The sequence below is a fragment of the Heptranchias perlo genome, chromosome 33 (genome assembly GCF_035084215.1).
Source record: "Heptranchias perlo isolate sHepPer1 chromosome 33, sHepPer1.hap1, whole genome shotgun sequence".
NCBI lineage: Eukaryota > Metazoa > Chordata > Chondrichthyes > Hexanchiformes > Hexanchidae > Heptranchias > Heptranchias perlo.
The window spans coordinates 7438079-7451135 of NC_090357.1; the positions used below are offsets into that span (position 1 = coordinate 7438079).

Sequence of the window (13057 nt, forward strand, 5' to 3'; positions counted from 1 at the left end):
CTTTTCGGAATAGGTTGTCCCACGTGGAAGCCCGTGTCTCAAGCGTATGCAAGGCAGGAGGACTCCGCAGTCTGGTGAAGAACATGTCGTTGAACAAGGCCTTCATTGCCTGGCATTAGAACACAATAGGCATTTGATTTCAGATTTTGGCCGCTTAAGAAGAATGTATGAATCAGCAAACTGGCTACCTTTAACTGACCAACTCCTGTTTAGTCTACGTAGAATTTAACGATGTAGCAAGAGTACCTGGTGAAACAGCTTGAGGAACAGAGGATTGGAGTCATCAGTCAGCTCGTCTGCAGTGAGGTGAGCCAAACAGTGCACCAGGAAGAGGGAGAAGTCACCCACAGATGCCAGTCGCTGTCGCCGAATAAACAGCTTTTTCTGAGAATGCTGGAATAAAAAGCTCGAATGTTACTTTTTAACCTCAAAGCTCTTAAGCTACAACATGCAATCAAAAGTAAAAGGTCTAAAATTGGGCCGCGTAGTGCCCATTTTTCAGACATTAAGTGGCCTACTAACACCCCAAAATGGCGGGCAGGAAGCGCACGCAACTCTGGCTGCCATATTGGGAAAGGACAAATTAGAGGCGCCCTTCATCCATGCCTGAAGCAGGTGTTAGGTCCTTTGCATATGTAAATAAGGGGCTTAACGCCTGCTTGGGGGCCCCGCTCCAACACTGGTTTGCCCTGAGGCAGCCAGCGCCATCGCAGGCTGCACTCAAGGTAACCATGCCTACGGGAAGCCTGCAGCAACGACGGTAAATAACTTACTTGAACGAGGAGCTGGGAGAAACAGCAGTGCTCCTCCTGACCCCACATTAAAGGATTGCTGCAGTTCTTTGGCTCTGAGATGCCTTTCCCCCAACCCCCGACCTCCCATCCCCTCTGAGTGGGAAACTTGCTCATCAGAAAATCTTCAGACCTTTTTCTTTGCAGCAAGTTGGGGGCTGATGAGTTTGGCCATGCAGTTTTGTATCAGATAGTGGTGCTTTTTATTTTTAAGTTATTTAACTGGAGAGAGGATTTAACCAAAAAAATAAAATATATGCACCTCTTATGTGATGAGAGGAATCTTTTCTTGAAATATGATACATTCTCGTTTGCTGGGTTATGCTCCTTGTATACATTATGGCTATGTATACATGGGCTGTGATTCCAGTGGCTACGCTGGGTTTTCATCTGCCAGTTCCCTCTGATGCTGATCTGGTTGCAGTTTTTAGGGTCAGTAGGAGGAAACCTCAATTCTATAAGGACCAGTGGGTGATGGCACCACTCCAATGCCCACCCTGCCCCATGCTGCCAAAAACTCTGCTGCCTGGGCATTGTTGGGGAGGGTTGCCCAGACCCCCTCCCCAAGACCTGATAGTATCCCGCTTGTCTCCCTGTGCGAACGGGCCGAAGAAACGGGCCTTTTCTTTAGGGGTCTATCCTGACTCCTCAAGTGGATTCTCCCCCCCCACTGGCTGGAGAGTCTAGAACTAGACAGCACAGTCGCAGGATAAGGGGTCGGCTATTTAAAGCTGAGATGAGGAGAAATTTCTTCACTCAGAGGGTTGTGAATCCTTGGAATTCTCTACCCCAGAGGGCTGTGGATGCTGAGTCGTTGAGTATATTCAAGGCTGAGATAGATAGATTTTTGGACTCTAGGGTAATCAAGGGATATGGGGATCGGATGGCAAAGTGGAGTTGAGGTCGAAGATCAGTTTGGAGTTGGCAGTGATCTACAGAAGTAGAAATCCTCCAGTCTAATAATCTGTAGATCCTTTGGATGAGTACCCAATCCTTAAAGTGAATAGCAGTGGGGCAAAATCAATCACCGGGTTTAACAAGCAGATAAGTTGCTTTTGGATGAATCATAGAATCATACTGCATCGTTCTACTGTGTCTGTGCCAGCTCTTCGAAATCCAATTAGTCCCACTTCCCTGCTCTTTCCCCATAGCCCTGCAAATTTTTCCTTACTAATGTATCATATCCAAATGATCTAATTGAAAGGCGCAACAGGCTCGAGGGGCTGAATGGCCTGCTCCTGCTCCTATTTCTAATGTTTTATATTCACTACCAACCCCCCTCCCCTCCAAACGGACCCACTTGTGCCCATCTGGAAGCTGGTATGTCCCATCTCCGTCAACATACTGGCGTCCAATTGAGCCGGGAAGTGGGAACCTCAGCCTAGCAAGTCCCCGTCCCTGGTTCCACCCCACATCTGGCTCCTGATATCATTGGCTTTGTAAGGGATGGGCTGAGGTTCTGACCCTTCCCAGTTCATTTGCTGATGGAGGAATAAATGGAATGAGTTACATACCTGATAGAAGAAGGAATTGCGGAAAGCATTGCGTGTGTAATTGTTAGTTGGCAAACTGGAGGCAAGAAGTATATTGATCTCTGGAGCCTTTAAAGAAATATGAAAATGTTACTCTTATGTTACGTGACAGACAGTAACAGCTAGATATAAAAGGTTTGGATGCAACTAGTCAATAGGGGTCATTTCTCAGGACTCCAATGCTGGCACCGAGGCTCATTACCACTCGCTCGAACACTGGTTGGACCATCGGGACTAAAGTGTTGAAGCTGGGTCTCTGACCAGTGCTTGTGTCCAGCAAGGGTCTGCACTGGCCTCACGAAATTACCCCTCATGTTCATTTTAACTTGAGGGAAATGAATCTAAAGTTTTTATACCATGGAAATAGCTTTGAGAACCATTAATTACCACTCAGTACTTATCAGGAAGTAGTCATGGAGCCTGCTGTCATTTTGTAATAATGACATTTCTGAACTGTTCAAAATTATTATTCTGAAAATTAAAGAGGGGTCCAGACTGCTAGACTACTGGGGAACCTTGTTATGGCACTGAGGGAGTGTTAAACATGCAAGATGATTTTGCACAATTATACCCATAAACAATAAATTTATTTCTATTCAATTAACGAAAAATATGAAAGGACATTTTTTTATTTAAGGTGAAGGATCAAGGCCAATAATATGGGCCTCAGTATTGAAGAGAATAGAAGATTGCAATGCTCCTGAGGGACTGGACTGTTCACCACAGCGGTTCAAGAAGAAAGCCCACCTCCATCTTCTCAAGGGCAACTAGGGATGGGCAATAAATGCCGGCCTTGCCAGCGACACCCACAATCTGAGAATGAAATAAAAAGATAGAGTCGTGGCTCCTCCCACCCCTGGGGAAAGGGAGGGGGAGTTTGGTATAAATTGCCAAAGCTAGAAAGTTCTGAGGAGTAAGAAAGGGACAGAGAAAGGCAAAAGATCAAGTGTTGATATAGTTTTGGACGTGTATCTTTGTTATTACCAGTTATTATTAAATACACTCTGGTCTACACACATAGCCATATTTGGAGCTTTGTCTGTAAGAGGTTGAAGACCCTGCTATCCAGTGCTTATATGGGTCTTCACAAGAGAAAAGACATGTTAACTCAGGAAGTAGCATTTAAGCAAAGCCAAGGTTATATTTTAAAATCCTGAAATTGTTGTAGGAAAAGAAACAAAGAAATTAAAGCAAAGAAAGAGGCCATTCGGCCCATTCAGTCCAAGCTAGCTCTTCAACTGGAGCTATCTACTATAATTCCATCTCCCTGCTCGATCCTAATTTCCTTTTATGTTCCTGCTTTTCAAATATCCAGTTTCATTTTTCAATTATGCTATAGGCTCTGTCTCAATAGTAACATGTTGTAAAGCATTCCATGTTCTAATAACCCTGTGTATGTGAAAACATTTCTGACTCCCCTTTTGTTCTTCTAGTAATAATCCTCAGTAGATGCCCCCTGGCTACCGATTCACCAACCAATGGAAACAACCTTTCAGCATTTACCGTTTCAAAAACTTTCATAATTTTGAAAACCTTTATTAAACTCCTTCTTAACTCTCCGTTTCAGCGGGGAAAAAACCCATCAATAATTATGAAGGAAGACTGAGGGAGGTTAACAAGTTTCATAGTTTTGAGATCTTAGCAAAGAATGAATGAGAGTAAAGTAGAGACTGATGAATCTTGACTTCAAGACATTGAGGATGCAGGATTCCAGTTATAATTTTCCCCCGTATTATCACTAAAGCCACAAGAAAATCTCACGTTGATCGATCTCTTCACCAGCTGAACAATGAAGATTCCAAAACGATAGATCACAAGCTCGGTCACTGAAATCTTCTCCAGAGTCAGTGGCACCAGCTTCCCTTCACAAGTCCATTGTGCATCCATAATATCTATGAAAGGTCTGTGTGTCTCTGTAATGAAAAGGTACCTCATTTCAATCGACTATCCCAAGAGAGTATCAGATGAAAGATTTCTTTTACCAGAAATTACGGAAGTCAAAGATCAGAATTTTCAGTTTACTCAAAGAATATTCCAGGTAAGTTCTATAGTTTCACTTGCCTCTGGACTGATCAGTTATTAAGTCACTGTACCTTGGTATTTGGCTTCGGTTTGACTTGTGCCCTGTTGATGGTCTTTAGTCGATGAAAGCTCTTCTGCCTCTGGATTTGCTTTCAGGTGTTCATTTATTTCCTTTAGGAGTTTGAAGAGTGGAGATTGTGCCAGAAGATTGGCCCAATCTTCCTCTGCAAGAATGAAAAGATCTACCATTAAGTCAACGGAACGGAAACCCGATTGCACAAAATTCCCATCTTGCTCTTCAAATGCTCATCTGGGCTGGGCAGCTAATTTGAACAGAGGTGTATTCAGATGGGCTGAGCTTTGCATTTGATCCTTTTCCCTGTCAGTACTTCCTTTTGGATGGCATGTCTCACCCTTGTTTCGCCTTCTCCCATGCCAACTTTGTATTTATTATGTGCCATATTCACGTTGGTCACCCTTATTGGGCCATCGAGGTTCTTTGGGCAATTCTCTGCATTGCTTAGGGTTTGAAGACCGTATTAATTTTATGGACTATGTGCCGAGACATTTTGACACTCAATTCCTGTGTGAAATTTACTGTTGGAGCCCATTATGTTTTCATTTATTTTAAATGAAATAACTGCCCTTTAATTGGGGCCTTATCACATACACAAGATGTCCCAAAGTGCTTTACATCCAAGGAGTTGCTTCTGAAATGCAGTCACTGCTGTTACATAGGAAAATGCAACTGTTAATTTGCACACAGCAATGTCCCACAATGGGATGAATGATCAACCTGTTTTTGGGTGGTGCTGGTTGAGGGAGGATCTTTTATGTTCATCTGAAAATGCAGACAGGAGTCTCGGCTAATGTCTCATCTCAAAGGTGGTACCTTTGACAATGCATGACTCCCTCACTGCACTGAAGTGCCAGCCTAGCTTAGATCCTGAGGTGGGTCTTGAAGCCACAATCTTCTGACTCAATATAGCAAGAGTGCTACCAACTGAGCCAAGCTGATATTCTGACACCAAAAGAAACTTCTTTGGTAAAATGGATGGTTTTCGCTTTTGGTTTGGGCAGCCAGTCTGCCATAAACCAGGCTGAGTATCAGAGATCAAATAATTGATTTCCAGTTACTAAAATAACAAGAAAGCTTTGTATAAAGAAAGCACTTCAGCTCACTTGATCCAATTACAATAAGTCCTGGCCTCATCCACCCTTCCTGGCAGCCTGTTCCAACTGTTGAACAAAGGAATCAAATCTACATCATATGAACCAATTTGCCATTGCTCGGCTTGACATACACCCGACAACAAACCAATAGGTGGAAATACAAAAAATTGGTGATTGTGGCTTAGCAATGTATACTTGCTTTTTATTGGCTGCCCAACCTCCTCAACAGCAAAATAGACCCCTAGAAGTCTAAACCACACTGTAAACCTGTGCATCAGTAACACTTGAGTATTGAAAGCTCCACCTGATCGCTGACAATGCTTACCCAAGGGCTGACTGGGTCTTGGCTGAAGCAAAGGAATCTTCAGGGCAACAAAACTTGCTATTTGCTCAAAGGCTCTTGTAGCTAAGGGGGAGTAAAAGGGAAGAAAAAAAAACTTTTCATTATGAAATATTAAAATCATATAATAGATTTACCATTGGTTTTATTGAGGTTGCGATGTTTGCTAATTTTGGAATTTCAAGTATTTTTTAAGTCAGAAAAGACAGTGTTTGAAGTGATGAACCAAATGAAGGAAAACAAATCTCCCTGCATGGTTACCTCTGCCTGAGGATAGTCTTAGAGTCTGAAGAGCCATTAAACAGGTCATTGATCTGGAAATATAAACTGAACGTTCCAGTGAGAGCGTATTAAAGAAAAATTTAGTCTTTGCTTTATTTTGCGCCAGTTCCTCATGATTTCTGAAGTCACTTTTATGCTGCTCTTCAGGCACCGGCTCCTGTAGCTTTGATGTCTTGGAGCTAACGGCCCCGTCAATGTAAATCTGCCAGACTGTTTTTGACCAGTTTTTCACTGGGCCTTCCTGGCTGTTGCCAATCTTACCAGGGGGGTCGTAGGGCGCAATGGTGATGACATCATCATGCATCACGACGTCTTCATGCACGCACATATCTATTACCTCTATCGTGATGTCTAACATTTAACAAGCTATACATATAAACAAGAAAATGCAGGGGAGGGGGGGATTACAAGCAAAACTTTATTTGGTGGCTGAACACGATGGAACATCGGTGCACGGTGTCAGAAGATAGGTTGGAACAATTCCCCGTGCCCCTCCCCATCATTGAGATGCCAATCTTGGTTTGAATGGACATCATTCTTACAGAAATTGGCGGATCATTTCGAGGACACCATTATCCATCACCCTGTAACCAGTTCATTGACATTAGCAAAAGCCTGGGAGCAGGTCCCCCCCTCACCCCCTCCATTTTCCAGGGAACAGTTGGCGTGCGGCCCCTTGAGCAAAGAAAAGTACTTTGACACAAAAAACAATCCAGTCCCTCTCACACCTTCATTCAGAATCTGTTGAACCTGTTGAGAATGTCTCGCCTCTTCCTCCTGCTCCTCCGCTGCTAATTTTCCTGTGATTCTTCGGCGATCGTCAGCTCGTTTCTTTTCCCTCTTCACTTCCTGATCCTTCTTCACTTGCGTGATCTCTTGCTGAAGTGTGTCCTCCAGGAGACGCTGCCTTTCGCTGTGCTCTTTAGTGAGCTTCTGCAAGAAAGAAGTTTTTAAACTCGTGAAGAATTTTCATCCTTTTACTGTTGTGGAGAGCTTTCACCTCAGTGAGTGGCACTTTAAAACTAAAGCCCAACTGAAGTGTTGTCAAATCTAACATTTCAGAACCTAGAAGAACGTGCAATTAAAGCAGGTGGCAGAACTCATGCCTGATGTAGACAGATCTATAACAGTGCAAGATACTTATCTTGTGATCTTATGAATAGGTCAATCAAAATGGCAATCCAGTACCTCTTTGAGTATGTGAGTTAGCTCCCCTCGTTCCAGTTGGTCCTGTAATTTGACTTTTTCCTCCATCATCTGCAGGTTCTGCCGTCTTTCCTTCTTCAACTGCTTCTGCATGACTATCTCTTCGTCTACCTTCTGTTCCTTCTCTATCTCTGCCTCAAGTTCCTTAATCTGCACAGAAAAACCATCGACAGAAAAACCATGAACAGAATGTTTGGATTTCGGGGTATTGAGGTAGAAAGACGCCTGTTATAGCTAACAAAATGGCGGAGTAGGTTCAATGGGCCAAATGACCTACTCCTGCTTCTATGATTGGACAGAAAGCCTGGTGATCAAAGTGAAAATGACCTCTTGTGTATCTCAAAGTAGTACTGCACGAACTAAAGCGATGTTGCCCTGCCACGCTTTCAGAATGTAACTGTGTCTTATTGCTCATCCTCAAGTGAGCAATGAAAAGGTTTTGCTAAATTTCTATTTAATGAAGCAAGTAAGTGGAGATTAATGAGGAAAACCAATTCCACCATAAAAAGTCTTATCAAGTCCAAGCTTTTTTTTTTGCTTACCCCAATAATTGTGATGTTGGTTGAGGGATAAATGTTGGTCAAGAGAGAACTTTCTTGCTATTCTTCAAATAGTGCCATGGGATCTTTTACATCCAACTGAGAGGGTGGATGGAGCCTTGGTTTATGAGCATACAAAGTTGACGGGCAGGAAAAGACCAGTTGGTCCATCAAGCCTGCTCCACACACCACGATGGCTGGAGTATCATGATTAGACACTTCCCACTACCTCACCCCCCCCTGCCACGTAATCTCCTGGGAGAGGCAAAAAAAAAAGCAAAAACCCAGGGCCAATAAGGGAAAAAATATTCTGGAAAATTCCTCTCCGAAACGTAACATCGTATCTGAAAGTTGGCACACCCTCAGTACTGCACTGAAGTGTCAGCCTGGATTGTGAGACGTACATTGAGATTTGCTGTTCACTTTTCTCAAAGTCATGCGGCTACCAGTAATTCACTCTCCCTCTCTCCCAGCTAAACGAGTGTGTGTATACAGGAAGCACCTTAGCAGGAAGATGGGAAGAGAATCTGAAACAGATACGAAGAATTACACACTCATTAAACGCTCATTTTTTTTAATGGCTTAGTTTCACCTTTTTTCTGAACGCCATTTCCCTTTCTTCCTGGTTCAGTCTTTTCTTGCTGTTCATATTCTCCAGCTGTTTCTGTAGTTCGTTCATCCTTGCCTGCCTGAATCTTTTCAGCTCATTTGCAATGCGTTCAGCTTCTTCAACACACTGCAAAACAACAGCAGACTGTGATGCCAAGTTTTTTGTCCATAGAATGGTTACAGCACAGAAGGAGGCCATTCGGCCCATCGAGCCCATACTGGCTCTTTGTAAGAGTTAATCCCAGTTAATCCCATTCCCCCGCTCTTTCTCCGTAGCCCTGCAAATTTTTTACCCTTCCAGTATTTATCCAATTCCTTTTTGAAAGCCACGATTGAATCTGCTTCCACCGCCCTTTCAGGCAGCGCATTCCAGATCATAGCAACTCGCTGCGTAAAAAAGATTTTCCTCATGTCGCCTTTGGTTTTTTTGCCAATCACCTTAAATCCGTGTCCTCTGGTTCTCGACCCTTCCACCAATGGAAACAGTTTCTCTTTATTTACTTTATCTAAACCCTTCCAAGAGGTGACCAGACTCTGCAATAATCGCTTTGCCATCCAGGCCTTCGCTTTATTAGATATCTCAATATATTCTAGGTCTACAAAAGATCCAGAAAAAGCCTCACCCTTTAAACATCCTACCAGCAAATTGCTCAGATGTTTCAATGAATAATAATGTTACAAACCTTATCTGAGATGAATGGTTTCAAGCTGTCAGCAAACTCCTGAAGCCTTTCTTCTCTTAGCTCCAATAAGGCAGCAATAGATTTCAGCTCCATCACAGCTAACGCATGGCCTTCTGCTTTTTCACACAAGATTTTCATCTCTTTGTCTTCATCTTCCGTCAGCACTTGCTGGAATGCAAATCATTATTCTAGGGTTGCCATATAAACCAAAGATCTATCCACAAACATACACAGGCCAGCAGCAGAGCAGTCATATAACAGTATACTGTACTCGCTGCTCACGATGCGGTCTCCTCTATGTTGGGAAGACAAACACGGATTGGGTGATGGCTTTGCTGAACAACTCCGTTCAGTCCGTAAACGTGACCCTGAGCCTCCGGTCGCTCGTTACTTTAGTTCTCCGCCCCACTCTAACCTCACTGTCCTCGGCCTCCTACACTGTTCCAATGAAGCTCAACGCAAGCTTGAAGAACACCACCTCATCTTTCGATTAGGCACTTTGCAATCGTCCGGCCTCAACAATGAATTCACCGACTTTAGATCATAATCACCGCTCCCATTTTCTCGGACATAAGGTGCTGTGACCATTTACATCTCCTCTGGACCCATCTTTTGTTTTTTTTACTTGTCCCATTACCACCCACTTTTGACTTGCACCATCATCCTTTTTGTCATTTAATTACTCCTGCCCTCCACCCTATCACAGGCCGTTTCCCCTTTGTTCTTTCCTGCTCCCTCCCCCCCCTTTTCCCTAGGCTCTGTACTCGCTTAAAAACAGTTAAATCTCTAACTTCTTCCAGTTCTGATGAAAGGTCATCAGCCTGAAACATTAACTTTGTTTCTCTCTCCACAGATACTGCTGAGTGTTTCCATCATTTTCTGTGTTTATTGCAGTTAGTATGTCTACTTCACACCGCTATACTGACTTGATTCCCATCTGTGGTGAACTCTGGATTCAGACTGGTTACCCGATGAGGTCAGCTCACTGACACGCAGGTGCATCCAGTCCTTGGATAACTCTGGTATTGGCAGCCATGTGTTTGGGGGGTGGGGTATATTGGGCCCATACACTATTGAGGACTGTTTTGAGCTCAGTCCAGTACTTTGCAAACCAATGGACATCGGGAATGATGACATGGAGGAAGGAAAAGTGAGGAAAGTGCCTTTGTAGGTCCGGTGTCTCCGTGCAAAGGTTGCTCTCCCAGTACTTTAGCTTCTACATTAAAACAGCATTACACTGCTGAACCTAGAGAATGATATCTCTAGATCGGAAATGAGATTCCATAAATTAAACCCACCATCACCTCGTCCTCCCATAATCATTTAAAAAAAACCAGAAAATCCAGGCCATTCAACCAATGGAAATCAGCCTTCAGCAGACTTTAATAGGTTCAGAATTTATTTTGGGTTGCTGAGTGGATTATAATTTTTAAAAGTTATGGAAAACTAAGGCCAGTGAGATATACCAACCGCTATACTGCAGTGTGGTGCTGCTGCCCGGAGATCCTGCTGTTGTTGCTCGAGCTTCTGCTCCAGCAGGATGTACTGGCGAAGGTGACGGTGTAATTGGATATGGTAAACCACGCTCCCGACATCACTTCTCCCGTCTCCCGTCCTTGCTTCCGTGATTGCTTGTTCCTCCTGCAACTGCAACTAAACATTTGGAAGAAATTGAAAATCAGAATCAGAATCAGAAAAGGGAAAGATCATTAGGCCCAACAAGCCTGTCCCCTCTTAATAGAGCTCGGTCCTGCCAACATGTCTTCTCACCACAGCCCTCAGTTCCTTCTCTCTCTAGAAATACATCTAATTATCTTTTGAACCCTTTTACACTGTCTGCTTCCATATTAGCCTATTCCAGTAGTCTATTACCTTTTGGGTGAAAATGTTTTGCCTGATGTCACATCTTTCTCCTAACTTCTAACTTGTGTCCACTGGTATTTCGAACTCTTCACCACAGTGAACAATATACCTGGATCAACTTTGTCGATTCCCTTCATAATCGTGAAAGCATCAATTAGGTCACCTTAAGGCCTCTTTACCAAAGAAAACAAGCCCAACAAGCCTCCAGTGATGTTACCTGAAGTGTCTATTGACACCACTGTGTCAGCCAATGAGTTGGAGGTGGGGCTGGACTCATGGCAGTTCTCACAGCAAACAGTCTATTTTACGGCAAACAAAGTCTATTATACTCAGCAAACAGAGTCTATTTAAAAAGAGCCTCTACGAACTATAGCAAATAGAACTCGTGATTGAAACTACGGCAACTTCTCCTGATAAAAGCAGGGTTATTTCTCCAGCAAAATACAGTGAGTGAAGGATAGTTACATAATACAAATTGGTTATTTTTCCAGCAAAGCTAAGTCTGAACAAAACACCATGTCATTAAATACAGAAACTGCTCCCTAAATCTTCCAGGATACTTTATATTGAAACTGGAACTCAGTTCTCTTTCAAAGTGGCAAATCCCAATTGGAATCCTAGTGCAACGACAGCTACATTCTACAGGGTAACACATAGGCCCTGAATTCCCTTGGATATTTCTGCTGCTGTGCCAGCGTAGTTTCGGTGGAGTGCGGCGGAATCCCTGTGGACGTACGTGAACGGCGTTTCCGCTGCATTTAAGGCAAAGTAGACTCAAACATTACAAGGAAATTCAGGGCCAATGGACAGTTTGTTGCCTGAAAGTATAAAAGATACATTTTCTACAGGTACCTTTTACACACATGTTAAGAAAGTACCTGTTCCTCTATGAGATGCTCCCGTTCCTTGATTTGAAGGACGAGCTCTTTCCTCAGCCCCACCTTGTAGTTTCTGTCCATTTGCAGCGATGGATCCTCTCCACTGATTCTCTGAGGAGCAGGGAGGTCTTCGTTTTCCATCTACATTTAAAACAGAATGAAGGGTGATTAAAAGTTTTTGCATCACGCAAGTTGTGTATTTGTGCCATTTTCCACTTATAGAATCATAGAAGTTACAACATGGAAACAGGCCCTTCGGCCCAACATGTCCATGTCGCCCAGTTTATACCACTAAGCTAGTCCCAATTGCCTGCACTTGGCCCATATCCCTCGATACCCATCTTACCCATGTAACTGTCCAAATGCTTTTTAAAAGACAAAATTGTACCCGCCTCTACTACTGCCTCTGGCAGCTCGTTCCAGACACTCACCACCCTTTGAGTGAAAAAATTGCCCCTCTGGATCCTTTTGTATCTCTCCCCTCTCACCTTAAATCTGTGCCCCCTCGTTATAGACTCCCCTACCTTTGGGAAAAGATTTTGACTATCGACCTTATCTATGCCCCTCATTATTTTATAGACTTCGATAAGATCACCCCGAAACCTCCTACTCTCCAGGGAATAAAGTCCCAGTCTGTCTAACCTCTCCCTGTAAGTCAAACCATTCAGACTTCTTAAAAAAAATTCAGATTTCCAGTGTTTGTAGTTTTTTCTTTCTATCTCATACATTAATGCTATTTATTACTCTTGGACGCAGGCAGGCAGCATTACGCGAGTACTATCTATAGTAATAGTTATCGAAATGAAGAATGACTTTGTTTGTGGAGGGGGTGCACCTTTTGACGGGTTAACGGATAATCATTCTTACGTGTAGCATCTTCCTCCTCCGTTTCTCCGCTGCCATTTTCTGCTCCTTTCTCTCTTCACTCTGCACCCGCAGGAGATTCGAGAGCCTTCCTACGTGATCCTCCTTCAGACACTTCCCTACAGTAAAAGCCATTTGCTCCCCAGTCACCTGACCTCGTCTCCTGAGAAGTTGGGAAACAGCTTCACCTGAGTTCTGCTCCTGAGAGTGGACAAAACAACATGAAGAGAAACCTGCAGACAAAAGTGCTGCACACGTAAGAGGTGCAAAATAAT

The 13057-nt window shown here is 43.5% G+C and overlaps 1 protein-coding gene across 1 annotated transcript; it reads right to left on the reverse strand.

Moving 5' to 3' along the window:
- Positions 1–4: 4 nt before the first annotated feature.
- si:dkey-103g5.4 (uncharacterized) lies at positions 5–8564 on the reverse strand (the record flags this gene model as incomplete). Its single annotated transcript, XM_067970717.1, has 9 exons — positions 8478–8564; positions 7329–7496; positions 6869–7073; positions 5844–5924; positions 4417–4569; positions 4085–4236; positions 2306–2392; positions 247–393; positions 5–109 (listed from the first exon to the last, which is right to left on the reverse strand). Coding segments are annotated over exons 1-9 (1185 nt in total), but the record flags the coding sequence as incomplete, so codon positions are not given.
- Between the last annotated feature and the right edge of the window lie 4493 nt (positions 8565–13057).